The 18225-nt window shown below is 33.4% G+C and overlaps 1 protein-coding gene across 4 annotated transcripts in view; it reads left to right on the top strand.

Annotated features, from left to right (window-relative positions):
- The window catches only part of LOC111717966 (CUB and sushi domain-containing protein 3), a 35492-nt gene extending 17688 nt beyond the window's left edge, over positions 1-17804 (top strand). For 2 of the 4 annotated variants that reach the window (XM_023493431.1, XM_023493433.1), the window contains 13 exons: positions 2401-2571; positions 4019-4126; positions 5432-5476; positions 7835-7987; positions 10809-10840; positions 11712-11798; positions 12376-12488; positions 12622-12680; positions 13228-13327; positions 13944-14090; positions 15002-15602; positions 16058-16124; positions 17452-17804. In XM_023493431.1, the coding sequence (XP_023349199.1) occupies positions 2401-2571; positions 4019-4126; positions 5432-5476; positions 7835-7987; positions 10809-10840; positions 11712-11798; positions 12376-12488; positions 12622-12680; positions 13228-13327; positions 13944-14090; positions 15002-15602; positions 16058-16124; positions 17452-17759 (1991 nt within the window). In that variant the 3' untranslated portion in view covers positions 17760-17804. The remainder of the gene's footprint in view (positions 1-2400; positions 2572-4018; positions 4127-5431; positions 5477-7834; positions 7988-10808; positions 10841-11711; positions 11799-12375; positions 12489-12621; positions 12681-13227; positions 13328-13943; positions 14091-15001; positions 15603-16057; positions 16125-17451) is intronic. The other 2 variants (XM_023493434.1, XM_023493432.1) reach the window with 2 other exon arrangements.
- Positions 17805-18225: the final 421 nt, after the last annotated feature.

Genomic DNA, 18225 nt, shown 5'->3' on the forward strand with positions numbered 1-18225 from the left:
TAAATATGTCTATTTACTGATAGCGCCGATATAAGGATTCATAACTCTGATTGGATAATGAGATAGATAGATAGATGTTACCGCCATACTATTGCTATTGGTTCAGAATAGACAACAAACACATGACTGAACCCTGATTGGATCATGCGCCTTAATGGACTCGGCATACATGCGCCAACCCTCCTTAGCTTGCAATGATTGCCGTCATTTTGAGTTCAAAGTTTCAAAATAGATTTAAAATCCTGGAATCTGATCTTTTAAACTATGTAATTTTATTAAAGTGAAATTTAAACGAAACCCATATCTACATAATTTCGATTATTAAGTAACCATATCGTGAACTTTTTAAAGTTAAAAAATTAAAATTGAAAGAAACAGGATACAATGATAACCAGAAAACTCTGTAAAAGGAAGACGACTTTTATGATTTAATAAGTTTGTGTAAAACTATTCGCTATAACAACATAAAATACACTTAAGTATGTCCGGGCGATACAATACAAACTTGGACCGGAAAGGTTGACCCGGCTCGGAAATTCAAATGTACGACGGCTGCCCGCGAAATCATAATCATAAACCATAAAGCATTCTTCTATTTGTAGTATTTGGGGTTCCACTGAATTTCTGGTCATTTTTGCGCAATTTTTGGCCAAAAAAATTTTTTATCCATTTTCAATTTATTTAACAATAAACATTGTTTGTTCAGCATACAAACTGTCTGAACATATTTTTAGAGTAAAAAAGTAAACATTAGAGATACAAAGCTGGATTAGATGTCAGATTCCAATCCTGATATATCCGGTCGATACAAGTATTCAAGTGACCTTTCATTTTAAAAAGAGTTAGTCCGATTCACACTGATTCAATAATATGAGAGAATCCAGTCTAGCTGAAGTACCCGGCGTTGCTCGTGGAATTTTTAAATCAAATTTTGAAAGAAAAAAATGATTTTTGAAAAAAAATCCAATGCTCTCCCCCCCCCCCCCCCGGGGTACTCAAGGGTTCAACCAATTCGGTCCAGCAGTTTGGCCAGCTATAGCTAACATATATATCATACAAATATATACGAGCGAAGAGCTTTATGATATGAAAGTGTAAAACTCTGAAAATTTTCTCCATTGTTTCCAAGCAGAAAAGCGGAAGTCTCTATACAGAGAAAAAATGTAAAATTATCTTTTTTTCAAAAGGAGGATGTTGGACATCTCATGCAGTCTTTTTCAGACAAAGGTTTTCAGGATACCATTATGAATCCGACATGCCGTCTTACAAACTGAGAATCTGACATGCCGTCTTACAAACTGAGAATCTGACATGCCGTCTTACAAACTGAGAATCTGACATGCCGTCTTTCAAACAGAGAATCTGACATGCCGTCTTTCAAACAGAGAATCTGACACGCCGTCTTACAAACTGAGAATCTGACATGCCGTATTACAAACTGAGGATCTGACATGCCGTCGTCTTACAAACTGAGAATCTGACATGCCGTCTTGCAAACTGAGAATCCGACATGCCGTCTTACAAACTGAGAATCTGACATTCTGTCTTTAAAACTGAGAATCTGACATTCCGTCTTTCAAACTGAGAATCTGACATGTCGTCTCACAAACTGAGAATCTGACATGCCGTCTTACAAACTGAGAATCCGACATGCCGTCTTACAAACTGAGAATCTGACATTCCGCCTTTAAAACTGAGAATCTGACATTCCGTCTTTCAAACTGTGAATCTGACATGTCGTCTTACAAACTGAGAATCTGACATGCCGTCTTTCAAACAGAGAATCTGACATGCCGTCTTACAAACTGTGAATCCGACATGCCGTCTTTCAAACTGAGAATCTGACATGCCGTCTTACAAACTGAAAGTCCGACATGCCGTCTTACAAACTGAGAGTCATTTAAAATTACGTTTACAGTCCCTTTATCTTGTATTTGAATAATAAGAGTAAACATTAGATAAATGTAAACGCAAGTGTGCAAAATATAATCACACAATAAAAGCAGCGCAGTTTTGCAAGTTTTTTATTCTCGTGATAATTTCGCACAACAAACCAGTGTTTGAATCAAACTCATTTTTAATAATGTTTGAAGAATAAAGTGAATATTTTACGATACATTCCATAAAAAGATTGATTCATTATTTATTATTTAAGAAAATGTTAAAAAAAAGGAGAATTATTCTACGCGGAACTTTGTGTGCATAAGTTTCTTTTTAAATTAAATTACACATTTTTGTTTCTTTTTTGGATTAACAATAAATCATTATTACAACGTGATTTGCATCAAATTTATACCGACAAAAGTTTTAGACGTAAATAACTACTCATGGAAAACTTATTTTACTACAACCTAACTTTTTTAACTTTGTCATTTTTGTTATAATTTATTTTGTATTTAGAAGTTGAGGACTGTGGGTCCCCTGAGTTGCCCCTGAATTCCCAACTATTTTCTCTGACCCCCTCTCAGGCCGAGTACTCCTGCGCCCCTGGATTCACACTAACCCCCCCTGGTAGGGGTATTCTAAACTGTAGCAAGGAGGGGTGGCAGGGACAGATCCCAACTTGCTCAGGTGATCAAATAAATATTATCTATTTTAAAAAAATGTCGGTGCTGTGCTTGGCCCGTTCTCCACGGTACCCTTTAAACATTTCTCTCCTAAAAGATATCTTCGTTTTTCTCGCTTAAAATGTGTAAAATCCATTCATTGTGTCTGTTGTAAATAATCCGCAAATAGCAATTGAAAATAACCGATTTTTCAAAGAGAAATCATGGATAGCTCATAAATCTTTAGCAGACATGTGCACTCCAGAAATGGAGGGTCACACAAAATTATGTCTACAGACCCTTTAAAGGGCTGGGTTGGTTTAAATTTAACAGTGCCGTATTAGGATTGCCAAGAAACTGTTTTTTTTTTTGTAAATAAACAATAATTAGTGAAAACTATAAGCTAGGCCGTCTGATCTCAGTTTGCAGTCTGTGTTACGGTTTTAATAAAACTATATTCTTTCCTGTCCCCCACGTTAAATCAACGTAGAAGCGTTTTTTACAAGAACAAGATTGGTTTGAAATTATAACATGTAACCATTTAGATTTGCTTTTCTCACATACTCACACAATGGAACATCTGTTTTCAACATAATTTAAATTCTCTGAATTAAAATCTATTGTTTAATTTACAAAATTAATTTAATGATTGTTTTCAAAGTATTATTTATTTTTTATCAATTGAAAAAACTAAAAACCACCAGAGTTATTGTGTTTATTAAAAAGACAAATAGTTCTAAAGAACCAAAGTAATGTCAAGTAGTCCAGATGAACAATATTTTTCATTGTTTGGGACAATTTCTAGGCTTTACATCTAGTCTTCAAACAATGCATGTCTGAAAGTCTTTTACAAGAGGAAGGAACAGTGGAAGTATTGACATATATCATTTTTTTTACAAAATGCCGCAAAGAATTCTGAATTTTAAAACTTAATTTTTTTACAATAAAATTACAAAGTACAACATCCTTAACGATATTTCTTAATTAAAAGAAAAAACAGAGTCAACAATTATTATTTTTATTATAAAGATTTATTCACACACAAAGATATAAATAATATCGACCTTGGTTGGTTTTATTGGAGATAAAGGCTCGATGTTGCGTCTTGTTCTCATAAAAACCCGGAATGCGCCAATTACTGCCATGAAAATCCGCAAAATAGAATATTAAAATCGTTTTTTTTTTAACTCAACTCTGTGAAAAATAAGATGCAGTCAGAATCTCTGAAAGCTCAAGCCGTAAATAAGGTCCGACGACAGCTTAGAGCTGAGCCGTATTTTCTTGAATTGTTTAAATCGCCGGCGTTGGATATGTGAGCACACTTAAATTTAAGGAGCAATGCTCTATCCCTGCAGGGAATACCCATCACGGGATATTGAAGAAGAATTAAAAAGATCTGAATAAGTCGGAGATCAGGTTGCAAAAATATAGGAAGTAGAAAATTAGAATGTGTTTTTATTTTCTTTTTTTAGAGTTAAGTTGCGATCATCCAACCTCTGCTAAGGATGGATTTATTGAAGTTTCTAACTTCAGAGGAAACTATGTTTATGGGAGCAGAGCTAAATACCATTGTAACCCAGGTAGGTTAAACTAAATACATGCACCTCCTGTCTGTATTTAAATACAGTGAGAACCAGAAAACTCTGGAATATGAAGTCGACTTTTAAACTCAAGTTTTGACTAAAAGTAGTCCAATGAACATGAGGTATACAGCAACTGTGTAATGTAAACACTAAACAGCCCCGCCCAACTCCTTTAATATGCAGGAATTTCGGAGACCTCGAAGGAATTTATAAAATGTCTTATTTTTAACTTGCTGATAATGGAATGGTGTATGCAGATATTTAGTTGTTTAGTTGTCAATACTACATTTTATAAATTCTTTCGATGGCTCCGAAGTTCTAGGATAAACTGTAATTGATTTGAAAACTTAAACTATTAAAGCTATTTGCTTTGTAACAACATCAAATACACTTTAGTGCTGCTTTAATGTCGTCTTCCTATTTTACAATTTTCTGGTTATCTCTGTATTTTCTGTCATATTTTGATCAAGACTTGGTAGGATGGATGTAAAGGCGGAATAATGGACATGGTAGAACGGATTAGAAAGACTCCTGGAAGAAAGAATTAGCAAGACTCCTGGAAGAACGGATTAGAAAGACTTCTGGTAGAAAGAATTAGAAAGACTCCTGGAAGAAAGAATTAGAAATACCTTCCCCTGGTTGAACGGATGAGAAAGACTCCTGGTATATAGGACGGATTAGAAAGACTCCTGGTATAACGGGTTAGAAAGACTCCTGGAAGAACGGATTAAAAAGACTCCTGGTAGAAAGAATTAGAAAGACTCCTGGAAGAAAGAATTAGAAATACCCCTGGTAGAAAGGATTAGAAAGACTCCTGGAAGGACGGATTAGAAAGACTCCTGGTATAACGGATTAAAAAGACTTATAGCAGAACGGATTAGAAAGACTTCACTCCTGGTAGAACGGATTAGAAAGACTCCTGGTATATTGGACGGATTAGAAAGACTCCTGGTATAGCGGATTAGAAAGACTACTGGAAGGACGGATTAGAAAGACTCCTGGTAGAACGGATTAGAACGACTCCTGGTAGGACGGATTAGAAAGACTCCTGGTAGAACGGATTAGAAAGACTCCTGGTAGGACGGATTAGAAAGACTCCTGGTAGGACGGATTAGAAAGACTCCTGGTAGAACGGATTAGAACGACTCCTAGTAGGACGGATTAGAAAGACTGCTGGTAGGACGGATTAGAAAGACTCCTGGTAGGACGGATTAGAAAGACTCCAAAACAACCTTTTTCTGAGACAAAACTGCACGATAGTCCCATAATCATTGACTTAAATAACAAAATGTAAATTTACAGGATACATATTGTGGGGAAATTCTACACGAGTTTGTGATGAGTCAGGTAAAAAAATCTTCTTTTTTTCAAAAATAAATAAAAAAATTCTTAATAATAGATTTTCACCTATTTAAAAATGCACATGATACATTAAAAAAGTTTAATGTTAAACTCACTGCTCAAAGACTATCTTTGAAGGTTAAAATAGGCTTTCTAATTTTAAACAATCGATGTTACTGCAAATTTCACAGTCTTGATACTTTATTCTTAAAAATCTCAGCTAACAATTAGAATTTTGTTATTCCATCTATCTATTTATCTATTTATCCATCTATATGTTTATCTATCTATCTATCTATCTATCTATCTATCTATCTATCTATCTATCTATCTATCTATCTATCTATCTATCTATCTATCTATCTATCTATCTATCTAACTATCTATCTATCTATGTGCCCCGTAACCTCACTAGGGAACTGCGGGTAATGTATAGAATGGAGAAGTGTCCTCACATAAAATTAAATTTATAAAAAAAATCTTACATTCAGAACATGGAACTAGAGTTCTCTTATTTTTTCATTTTCGTAAGCAAAGAATTTCATTGAACAGAGCGTTCACGAAAAATGAAAGGGGGGTGTAGGCTGAATCCGAATCAAATTCGCTACTACTAATTTTACTTCTATCTATAGCGTTTGTTTGAAAACGCTTAATGTTAAGAACAGAGAGGCCGTATAAAGTCAAGAAGTTGCATAATATCTCTCAAACCGTAAATTATTCAATATAACTAAGACCGAATTTAAAGAATTTGAACCAGGTCTAGACCTGGCTTAACCATCTACTGCAATTTTAAATTTAAATCACTGATTTAAATCCTTCAATACCGGCCACCCACCTCTGGCCCTTTAGTAAAGTAAATTCATATTGAGTGTCTGCTTAATTTCCCCTATGTCCGGGCGAAACAGTACAAACTAGGGCCGGAACGGTTGACCTGGCTCGGAAATTCAAATGTACTACGGCTGTCCGTGCAGCGGCAGTGGGTATCTCAGCGAGGCAGCTCAAATTCTTTAAGTTCGGTCTCTGATCCGTTAAGTATTACAATTAAAATGTACTACGGCTACCCGTGCAGCGGCAGTGGGTATCTCAGCGACCCAGCTCAAATTCTTGAAGTTCGGTCTCTGATCCGTTAACCCTATCTCTGCAGGGGTACTTGAAAACCAGGATATGCTGAAAATTGACCCCCCCCCCCCAGCAAGAATACGGTTAAGTATTACAATTCAAATATTTCGTATTTTTTCCAGTCATTCGAATGTAGTTAAGGGTAGAGGACAACAGATAAACATACTATTTTGCTTTAAACAAACATATTTTGTAGATTTTGATAAAATTTTCCAGTTATATAGGAAGCCTGCAAAAGAACTAATTTGGTATGTGAGACCAGTTTTAAGTTTGTCAATTTACTTTTAGTCTTGTAAAAACCGGTTTTTATAAATATCTTCAAAACTCTGTAAAATCATATTCTCACTTTTTGCAATCAATTCTGCTCTATTCTTTAAATTTATAAAGATAAAGGAACGGAACTAAAATTCTTGAATCCATGCTTGAATCGTAATATCTTTTTTTTAAAGCGCCACCAATAAATATGTGATGTGAATATGTAAATAATGAAATTGTGAATCATGGATGGCACTCTTTTGTTAAGCTGGGAGTTTTTCTTAATAATATTATGACCCTTTCCAGGGTAAATAAATTTGATTAATAAAGGTTTTTATATTTCTTTTTAATTCTTATTTTTAATTGAGTGAACAGTGAACACGGTGTTTGCTGTAGGCTCATTATCGAGGATTAATAGGGGAGGAAAGGGTAGGCATAAATAAAAGGGGGGGGGGGCAGAAAATAAATACAAATTGTAAGAGGAATTATTTATTTGTATAACAGAGAAGAGTTATACACGTCAGGAACTTTCAACTTTATTTCCGTGGAACGCACTTTCAGTAAAGTACCATTATTGGGCCTGTAAGCGTAATTTCAAGTGACCCTACATGCAAAAATGACAGTGCTCGATTTTCAAAGGTTCCTTGGAAACCTTAATCTAATCAAATGTGGAAGATATCGTCGTTTTTTTGTCTAGAAATGTGTTTATTTCATTCTTCTTCTTCTTATCTAATTCATTCATCTTCTTCTTATATAATTCATTCTTCTTCTTCTTATCTAATTCATTCTTCTTCTTCTTATCTAATTCATTCTTCTTCTTCTTATCTAATTCATTCTTCTTTTTCTTATCTAAATTGCCATCTTTTTAGGTTTACATTCTTCACTCATATGGTTTATCAAAGCAAATCAACTTTTTTATTAAGTATCGATGGCGTCTAACAAAGATACTGTGACGAAATTATTTAATGAAAAACAAATATGTTTCTTCAGGAGAATGGACCGGCCATCCGCCTACCTGTCGGCCGATTTCCTGTGGGGAACCGCCGATGCTCCCGAAATCGGCGGTTGCACTGTTAAATGGGTCAGCACAGTGGCGATCTATCGCCCAGTATTCCTGTCTACCTGGATACCAGTTTATGGACGGTAATATATAAATTATATAGTTAATCGCCTTAAATTATAATTTTCTAATCCCTTTTAACCTGCTCCATGGTATAAACCTTGACGAATGTTTGGATATTCAGGGTTACCCACAAAGGATGAGACTGTAAAGACGACTTGAAACTATTAAGATAGTAAAGGTAAAATTAAGTCTTGTTGGCTTGGATTACTGTTCCCATGGCTTAATAAATAATGATTTATCAAAGAAGGAAAGACAAAAGTCGTCTCTGAAGTCTCACCCTTAATGTGGGTAACATTAACATGGAAAAACAATCAAGAAAAAGTTAAAATACCAAAGGTTTACATAGTTAGTTTACAAAGTTGAAATATCAAAGGATTACGTAATTAGGTTACAAAGTTGAAATATCAAAGGTTTACGTAATTAAGTTACAAAGTTTAAATATCAAAGGTTTACGTAATTAGGTTACAAAATTGAAATATAAAAGGTTTACGTAATAAGGTTACAAAGTTGAAATATCAAAGGTTTATGTAATTAGGTTAAAAAGTTGAAATATCAAAGGTTTACGTAATTAGGTTAAAAAGTTGAAATATCAAAGGTTTACGTAATTAGGTTACAAANGCGGGAGGTGTTTTATTCTGGAATTGGATAGAGATGCGGGAGGTGTTTTATTCTGGAATTGGATAGAGATGCGGGAGGTGTTTTATTCTGGAATTGGATAGAGATGCGGGAGGTGTTTTATTCTGGAATTGGATAGAGATGCGGGAGGTGTTTTATTCTGGAATTGGATAGAGATGCGGGAGGTGTTTTATTCTGGAATTGGATAGAGATGCGGGAGGTGTTTTATTCTGGAATTGGATAGAGATGCGGGAGGTGTTTTATTCTGGAATTGGATAGAGATGCGGGAGGTGTTTTATTCTGGAATTGGATAGAGATGCGGGAGGTGTTTTATTCTGGAATTGGATAGAGATGCGGGAGGTGTTTTATTCTGGAATTGGATAGAGATGCGGGAGGTGTTTTATTCTGGAATTGGATAGAGATGCGGGAGGTGTTTTATTCTGGAATTGGATAGAGATGCGGGAGGTGTTTTATTCTGGAATTGGATAGAGATGCGGGAGGTGTTTTATTCTGGAATTGGATAGAGATGCGGGAGGTGTTTTATTCTGGAATTGGATAGAGATGCGGAAGGTGTTTAATTCTGGAATTGGATAGAAATGGGGGAGGTGTTTTATTCTGGAATTGGATAGAGATACGGGAGGTGTTTTATTCTGGAATTGGACAGAGATGGGTGAGGCGTTTTATTCTGGAATTGGATAAAGATGCGGGAGGTCTTTTTTTCGAAATTAAAGAAAGGAATTAAGTCTTTGCCACAAACATAGATTTTCTAATCCCTAAATATTTGCAACCCAATGTCGTAGACCTTGGGTATTCCAAAATATGTATCTGTTAGATTAAGTAATCTAAGTTTGAAATATCAAAGGCTGAAAACCTCAGGTTGCAAGAATATAAAGAGATAAGAAAGTTTGAATTTGTGGCAACAATTCAATTCCTTAAATTTGTCAATTTGTGAAAGAACATATTTTTGCTTTTATGAAGATTTAAACCATTGTCAATCTTATTTTATGGTGGGTAATTTATCTTATTTAAATTAGGTTGGTCTTCCCTTTAACCCTAAACAGGCTGGGGGGGGGGGGCGTTTGTTGCCCAACCCCCGTAGTTTTTTTTTGTCCTAGTACTCTGATTTTTGACACTATCAACGTGAAATTGTGTGACTTTTAATGAATAGGAGCTTAAAGGTTTTTTTGTTAAAAATATTTTTTTTCTAATTTATAGGATAGGTTACAGGGCGGAAAAAAAGTCCGGTCTGTGAAAAAAATATCTAAAATAGACCATAATTTTTTTGTGACAGATTTAAAAACTATATTTTTGAAAAGCCCTTTGAAAAATGCATGCAGAAACATGTGTCACACTTTGATATTTTTTATTTAAATATTTTTTCATTTTTTTCCCTTATTTAGGCATTTTTTCCACCCTCCCTAGCACCCAGACTTTTAAAGTTATCGGTCTATTTTTTTTCTTTGAGTTGACCATGAAAAATTGGGCTATAAACATACATTACTAGGGAGTGGGCGCCAAGCGCCCCCCTGGGGGGTGCCCCCCCCCCCCCCCCGAGGCTATGCATAAATTTAGACCTACAGCCTTAATAGGGTTCAGGGAATCTCAGTTGAGGGTAGATTTTAAAGGTTTTTATTGTGTTCACATTTCTCTCCGTCTATTTACCACCAGCTCCAGTGTTTGAGAAGACTTTATGAAATATGTAAAAAGATTACAGAAAAGGAAAAAGGAAATCTTAATTTTATTCCGGCTCAATTTAATTCAGAATTCGATTCAGTTCAGAGAATAATATTTTCTTTCCTGTTTTCAAAAATTAAAATATCAATGAAAACAAAAGTCAAATGGGAAAAAGCACAAGATAGTTCAAGCACTAAAAAAATAAGATGTAACTTTCGAATTTCTTAAATAAAAAATGTTGTACAGTAGTATGCGATTTTATCAATACAATGAAGACGACTCTCGACTTTAATCATTATTTATACCAAGCTTTTAAACAGCATGGATACACAAAAAACATGAAATCAGAGAGAAGCTAATAATTAAAAAAGCTTATTTAATTGCTTGTAAACCTGATATTATTGAAAAAGCTTGTAAACAATTAAAACTTAAATAAAAAAGTCGTCTTCATTATTTTGCTATAATCGCCTACAATAGAATCACATGTAGTCAATACAAATAACAGAAAATTCAACGTAGATGAATTATTTACAATTAAAAACATTTTTTTAGGGATAACCAATGTACGTGAAAGTGCCTGCCAGGTATTTTTTTATTATTTTAGTATTTTTTTGTCCCTTACCATTTACCATTTACCATTTACCATTTACCATTCACCATTTACCATTTACCATTTACCATTTACCATTTACCATTCACCATTTACCATTTACCATTTACCATTTACCATTTACCATTTATCATTTACCATTTACCATTTACCATTCACCATTTACCATTTACCATTTACCATTTACCATTTACCATTTACCATTTACCATTTACTATTTACCATTTACCATTTACCATTTACAATTTACCATTTACCATTTACCATTTACCATTTACCATTTACCATTTACCATTTACCATGTACCATGTACCATGTACCATTTACCATTTACCATTTTCCATTTACCATTCACCATTTACCATTTACCATTTACCATTTACCATTTACCATTTACCATTTACCATTTACCATTTAACATTTACCATTTACCATTTACCATTTACCATTTACCATTTACTATTTACCATTTAATTTTCTCTGAAACGTCGGGTGGCTAAACTTTCCAAAATAATAGTTAATGTATGTAAGTGCTAAAAGAGTGCAAAGACGTTTAGTTCCTCCAGAATTCAACCCCACTCAATAAATGTAAAATTTAGTTTTTGTTGGTCTTTAAAGATGTGTGAAAAAATATAGATTTTTTTTATGGATTAGTGAAAAATTATGAATTTTCATTTGGCGATGAGTGAAAAAAAATATAAATGTTTGCTGGAATATTTTAAAAAATTATAAATTTTATTTTAGAACGAGAGAAAAAATATGAATTTTTGTTTGGGCTAGGTCAAAAAATATCATCTTTTGTTTGGAGATGCGTGAAAAAAATTTAAATTTTATTTTGTTTGTAGGACACAGGAGCTTGGTCTGCTGTAACCTTCAGTTGTGTTCCTATTCAACCCAAGAACAGTAATCCTATAAATACCATTTGGATTAAGGTAAAAAAAAAATGTACAAAAATTCGGTGTTAAAAAAAATCTCTTTGTTTACATTGAAAATGTACTGCAGTTTATGGGAAGAAAATAAACAAAACAGTAGATGAGCAGTACAATAGATGAGCAGTACTGTACATGATCAGAACTGTAGATGAGCAGTACAGTACATGAGCAGTACTGTAGATAAACAGTACAGTAGATGAATAGTACAGTACTGTTTTTTTACTTATTTAATGAATGCCGCACAGTATACTTATTTTGCAAAGAGTCCATAAAAATGTTAAGATTTAGAAAACTTCCCCTAGTATTATTTTAGTAATTGTGTCTCTTTTTACATATAGTTTTTTTAATGACTGGTGGCTAAAGTTTAAAATATAAATGGGTTCAAACTTTCAAAGATGTTTATTTCCTCCAGATTTCAATCCTCTCAAGTTCTCGACCACCTTTACGTTCGAAATTTAATTTCAAATATTGATTTAATAAGTGTTGGCTCAAAAAGCACATTTCTTGCAGTCTCTGACTTGGAGGCATGTGCACCCCCCCCCCCCTCATGCGCCCCTAAATACTATTCTTAAACTAGGAGAGAAATGATAAGAATTCTCCCAGCTATATGACTATAACACTACTCAGCCTTCTAGCAGCTGTCATTTTTGGAATATCAGTTCTAGCAGCTATTATTACCTTCAAACGATGGTATTATTATTATGTTTATAATCAATTTTATTATTATTATTATTATTATTATTAATTTTATTATTATTATTAATTTTATTATTATTATTATCGTTATTGATATTATTATTATTATTATTATTATTATTTATAGGGTAAGAAAGATGGAATACGCCCAGCAAGAAAATATATTTGTGGAAAAGCCTCTTTTAGGAAAATAATTTGAATTATTTCTATTTCGTATTCGACTCACCATCGTAAATAAATATCTCAATAAAAACTTCTGAATTTGGTTTTAGCTTTAATCTAATTTTAAACAGGGGTTATTCACTCACACTAACTTTTAACTAATTAAACATCTTTTTGTGAATTGATTTTAATGAATTTTCAAATATCGTTTTATATTGAAACATTTAACTGATCAATGATAGAGAAACCACAGTTAATAATAATCAATTTTTAACAAGAATAAATTTCATGAATATCTCATTCATTCTGGACACAGACAAAGCTCATAATTAGGTTTCAGTTGTGAACGAAAATGACATTCTTGAAATAACGGATCTCTTTAAGTCTTCTTAAGTCTCTTTAAGTCTCTTTAAGTCTCTTTAAGTCTCTTTAAGTCGGAGAGACAAACAGAAAAAGAAAATAATTTTCTAGGTCTAAGATTCAAAATTACCTGGTGTACAGAATAATGTTTGATTTGATCAACTTTAAACTATTTTTTCGTGAGAAATTTTTTTAATTATCCGGTTCACAGAGAACCAGCATGAACACAACCACCAGGCTCCTGGACAGGAACCGGTTCAACTTGAAAACAATCATAATAACAAGTTCTCTACATTTCATCTTAGGTACAGGTACAGATACAGGTACAGGTACAGGTACAGGTACAGGTACAGGTACAAGGTACAGGTACAGGTAACTTCTGGTATAAAATAACCCTAATTTAAATTCTGTTCTTGAACTAAGGAATACTTAAAACTCTCATCTAACACAACACAACTAGACAATAAACTGTAATTTAAAATCTTAAACAGCCTCTTTACTTCAAGTCCTTGAAGGGACTGCATGAAGGTTTGGACACTTTTTTTTTGAAAAACTATCTTTTTGTTTTGAAAACGAGGAAGAAAAAAGAACAATGAAACGATCGTTTAAAAAAATAACATTTTTCGTTTTCTTAAAGTTCAAAACGAATGGTTCGTTATAAAAAAAAAAAAATTTTCTAAAAAACAAAACGATCGTTTAAGAACTAAATGAAAACGAAACGAAAAGTGATTGTTATTTCGATCGTTTTTAAAACGATTAACAACCCTAATAAAACAGTTAATTTACTTATCATTTTTGTTTTAAGTGCCTTGATTCTAAGGTCTTCTATTTATTTTCATTCTTGGTTCTTTTTAAAGTGTCTTGCGGATTACTGTATCAGAGAAAAAGAAGGAAATTGTTATGATTTAACATTTTGTTTATTTTTAGTCCCTCGAGCTCCCCTACCTCTAGTGCTGAGACTCGAACCTCCTCTCCCAAAAACTCGAACTGTTCGATGGAACGACGCCACTACAGTTCGAGTTGTTGCAGGAAGCAGTTCAATTCAATGCCAAGAATGCAAAATGGAAATCTTAGGTAAAACAAATACATTTACAATTTTTCTAATAAATTCTAACGGTTGGCTTTGATGAGATTGATTTTATGCACACTTCTATTGCAAAAAAACTAAATCATTTCAATTTCCGAAAATCTTAATTTTTTAATTAAAAAATTTAACTTTTGTATGTAACTTTTTTTTTAATTCTGAGGTCCAAAACCTTACAAACTTCTTAGCAAGTCAGAAGTTTTTCTTAATCGTTAAGTTTTGCTTTTAGGTTCAAGTCTGAACTTTTAAAGTAGGAAAATAATAATAAAAAGTATAAAATATCTGGGTTCAAGCAAGAATGTAAGGCAAGGAAAGTTAATTGCGGTTGTGTATACTCTGTGTACATATTGAAACCAGTTCTCTCTGAGCCCAAAACTTAAGACAGGGTATCGTTATGAAAACCAGCTTTAAAACCCGGGTTTCACGTATGGGGTTAGACAGTTTTGTGTATATCAATATTTTTGTTATAAAATAATATGTTATTTAGTTTCTTCATATTCTCCATTTTCCGAATCTCTTAAATCAAAATCTACACAAATATTAAGACCCCAAAAAGGAAGCTCGGGAGTTTCGTTCAACGATACTCTTTTAAATTTCGGGCTCTGGGCGGAATTTGTAAACAATAATAGATGCATCAGTGTTCGTTTAGTATCCGAGGAGGTTAAAAGCATTAAATTTTGATAATTTTGATAATTCACATAATAGTTTCCTATGACCAGAATATTTCATTGATTTTTTATGTGAATGATGGATCCCATGTCAGGCTTCGACATCTGTCTTGTGTTTACATTAGCGCCCAGAGACAGTACACTGCAGTACTAAAGATGTGTACACTTCTGAAATGACTTTCCTTGCCATACAACCTTGGGTTCAAGTATCTTAATATAGATGAATTGTCTAGGTTCAAGTATGCTGATATAGATGAATTGTCTAGGTTCAAGTATGCTGATATAGATGAATTGTCTAGGTTCAAGTATGCTAATATAGATGAATTGTCTAGGTTCAAGTATGCAGATATAGATGAATTATCTAGGTTCCAGTATCTTAATATAGGTGAATTGTTTATGTTCAAGTATGCTGATATAGATGAATTGTCTAGGTTCCAATATTCTGATATAGATGAATTTTCTAGGTTCAAGTATCTTAATATAGATAAATTGTCTAGGGTCAAATATGCTGATATAGATGAATTGTCTAGGTTCAAGTATGCTGATATAGAGGAATTGTCTAGGTTCAAGTATGCTGATATAGATGAATTGTCTAGGTTCAAGTATGCTGATATAGATGAATTGTCTAGGTTTAAGTTTGCTGATATTTATGAATTGTCTAGGTTCAAGTATGCTGGTATAGATGAATTGTCTAGGTTCAAGTATGCTGATATAGATGAATTGTCTAGGTTCAAGTATGCTGATATATATGAATTATCTAGGTTCAAGTATGCTGATATAGATGAATTATTACAAAGAAGATCCAACCTAAATGTATTTGAAGACGCTGTTCAGGGAAAAAAAACATGACAAACTTGATGTAATTCAATTATAATTCACAACGGTAACCTATATTTGCGTATCAATAAGTAAGATATAGATGTCATATAGATATCATCTGGAAGATATAGATATCATATAGATATCATCTTGAAGATATAGATGTCATATAGATCTCATCTGGAAGATAAAGATGTCATATAGATATCATCTGGAAGATATAGATGTCATTCTACAGTTTCAATCAGAGACATCGAAAGAATTTAAAAAATGTCTTATAAAGTGTTTAATTCTGTCAATTTCCATAATTAATTTTGCTGCAAAAATCCTTAATACACTTTTATATAAAAAACTTGAAAATCTCATTAATCCATGAACCAACAAATGTTAATGGTTACAGTTGTGAATTACCAAAAGTGTAGTAATCCTATTCTTTTAAAATAGAAAAAAAAGTTTTTGTTGTTTTACAGTATGCAAATGTTCCAGTAATACCGCGGCCTATTCACTACGCAACCCTATCCCGAGCCAAGCGACAAGGAACCTTCTAGAATCTTTTAATTTGTAAAAACCTTCAAGAATCTTTTAATTTGTGAAAACCTTCTAGAATCTTTTAATTTGTGAAAACCTTCTAGAATCTTTTAATTTGTAAAACCCTTCTAGAATCTTTTAATTGTGAAAACCTTCTAGAATCTTTTAACTGTGAAAACGTTCTAGAATCTTTTAACTGTGAAAACCTTCTAGAATCTTTTAACTGTGAAAACTTTCTAGAATCTTTTAATTGGGAAAACCTTCTGTAATCTTTTAATTGTGAAAACCTTCTAGAATCTTTTAATTGTGAAAACCTTCTAGAATCTTTCAATTATGAAAACCTTCTAGAATCTTTTAATTATGAAAACCTATACAAAAAAAGTAAATTTATTGTCTTTTTCATGAGCAGCAGAAAAAAATTAAGTGACGGAAGCAATGTAGATTGTTTTTCCATTGAAAATCAGCAGGAAAGTTAAAAATTAAAAAATCTTTTCTCTTTTTAATTAATTACAACTTTAGAATAGGGGAGGATCTGTTTCAAGGGCGTATACAGAAATAAATCTGGGGGGAGCAAAATATTTTTTTGCCCCCCCCCCCCCTAGAGCTTTTAGGGATGGGGGGAGGGCAAAATTTGAACCATAAATTCAAAACATTTGGCTTCTTGGATACTTTCAAGGTTCACACTACACATACATCACTATACAATCGAATTACCATACAAGGACTATTTCATCTCTCCATCAAACAAAACTAGCAGAAAAAAAACAGCAGAATAATGTTTTTAATACTCTTCACTCTTCAGTTTCAGATTTGAAAAGTGTGATAGCTCTGAGTTCCCCCCCTTTACAGGTCTAGGTAAGGGCACTGCCCCCCTTCCCCCCTGTATACGCCCTTGTGCTATCTTAAAATTAGGCAGACGCTGAACTCCAACCTTTGAGTGTGCGAGGTGGGGAATTAAAGTTATTCCAACAAATTTGGTTGGTTTTGATTTTCTTGAAAGTTTTAAAGTTGGAAACTTTTGAAATGAAGTGAATTTAACTCATTATTTGTGAAGAGATTAGAATTGGTAAAGTGCAGTAAGAGACCACTTAATCCCCTGCCCCCACATGTAAGAAAGAGTTCAACTCTTTCTGTTCGTTTAAAAGTTTCCTCTACATATATATATACTCTCAGGAGTACGATACAGAATATAAATGTCCCTAGGGAAGCACATTTTGTCTTTAAAAATTTAAAACTTGATTTATGAAGTATGACCCCTCCCCCCCTTCTGCCAATAAGTATTCAGGAGGCGATTTGTCGCAGCTTATTCCTGATTCTACGAAGGTTTATTAAGCAGTGGAACACCAGGAAATGTCCCAAGGTGACTCAGTGCCCGACATTCTTCAAACTATTGCTCAGCTGGATTCTCACACCAAACCAAACCCCGCCTTCGGCCAGCTGGGCGGCCCGTCTAACCCAAACCAAACCTCAACCGTGGTTCCAAACCAAACCCAAGAACACGTGGGTGCTCAGCCCAAACCAAATGTTATAGTTAATGAACTCTCAGGAATGATGTTTACAAATGAAAGAAAACTTATAGATTTAGATGACGAACAGTTTAATTACTTATCGATCAACCAAACCCAAATGGACGATAGTGTTTGATTATTTATTGTAAAGTTTATTAGAAATATATTGTATAATTTTTAATTCTGTTAATGTACTCCTTATCCATGACTGGTTTTTAATGCATACGTTAGAAAACTCCATTTTGCAAATTATTTGATTTTTGCAGAATCCTGACTCTGTTCATCAAATTATACTTTTTCACTTAAACCCCTGAAATCTTCATTAATTCACATTATTTCTGATACAAAAATAAACGATTAGAATTTTGCCAAACTCTTTTTAAAATTAAACTAAAAAGATAACTTTGCATGGAAATTTCATGTCGAAAATTGGTTGTGTCAAGGCTGTAGTGCAAGGAAAGTTATTTCAGAGGTGTACGCATCTTTTGTACTGCAATGTACTGTCTCTGGGCGGTAATATGTAAACACAAGACGGATGTCGAAGCCTAGCATGGGATCCATCTTTCACATAAAAAATCAATGAAATATTCTGGTCATAGCAA

Source organism: Eurytemora carolleeae, unplaced genomic scaffold, assembly GCF_000591075.1.
Source record: "Eurytemora carolleeae unplaced genomic scaffold, Eaff_2.0 scaffold1283, whole genome shotgun sequence".
Taxonomy (NCBI): domain Eukaryota; kingdom Metazoa; phylum Arthropoda; class Copepoda; order Calanoida; family Temoridae; genus Eurytemora; species Eurytemora carolleeae.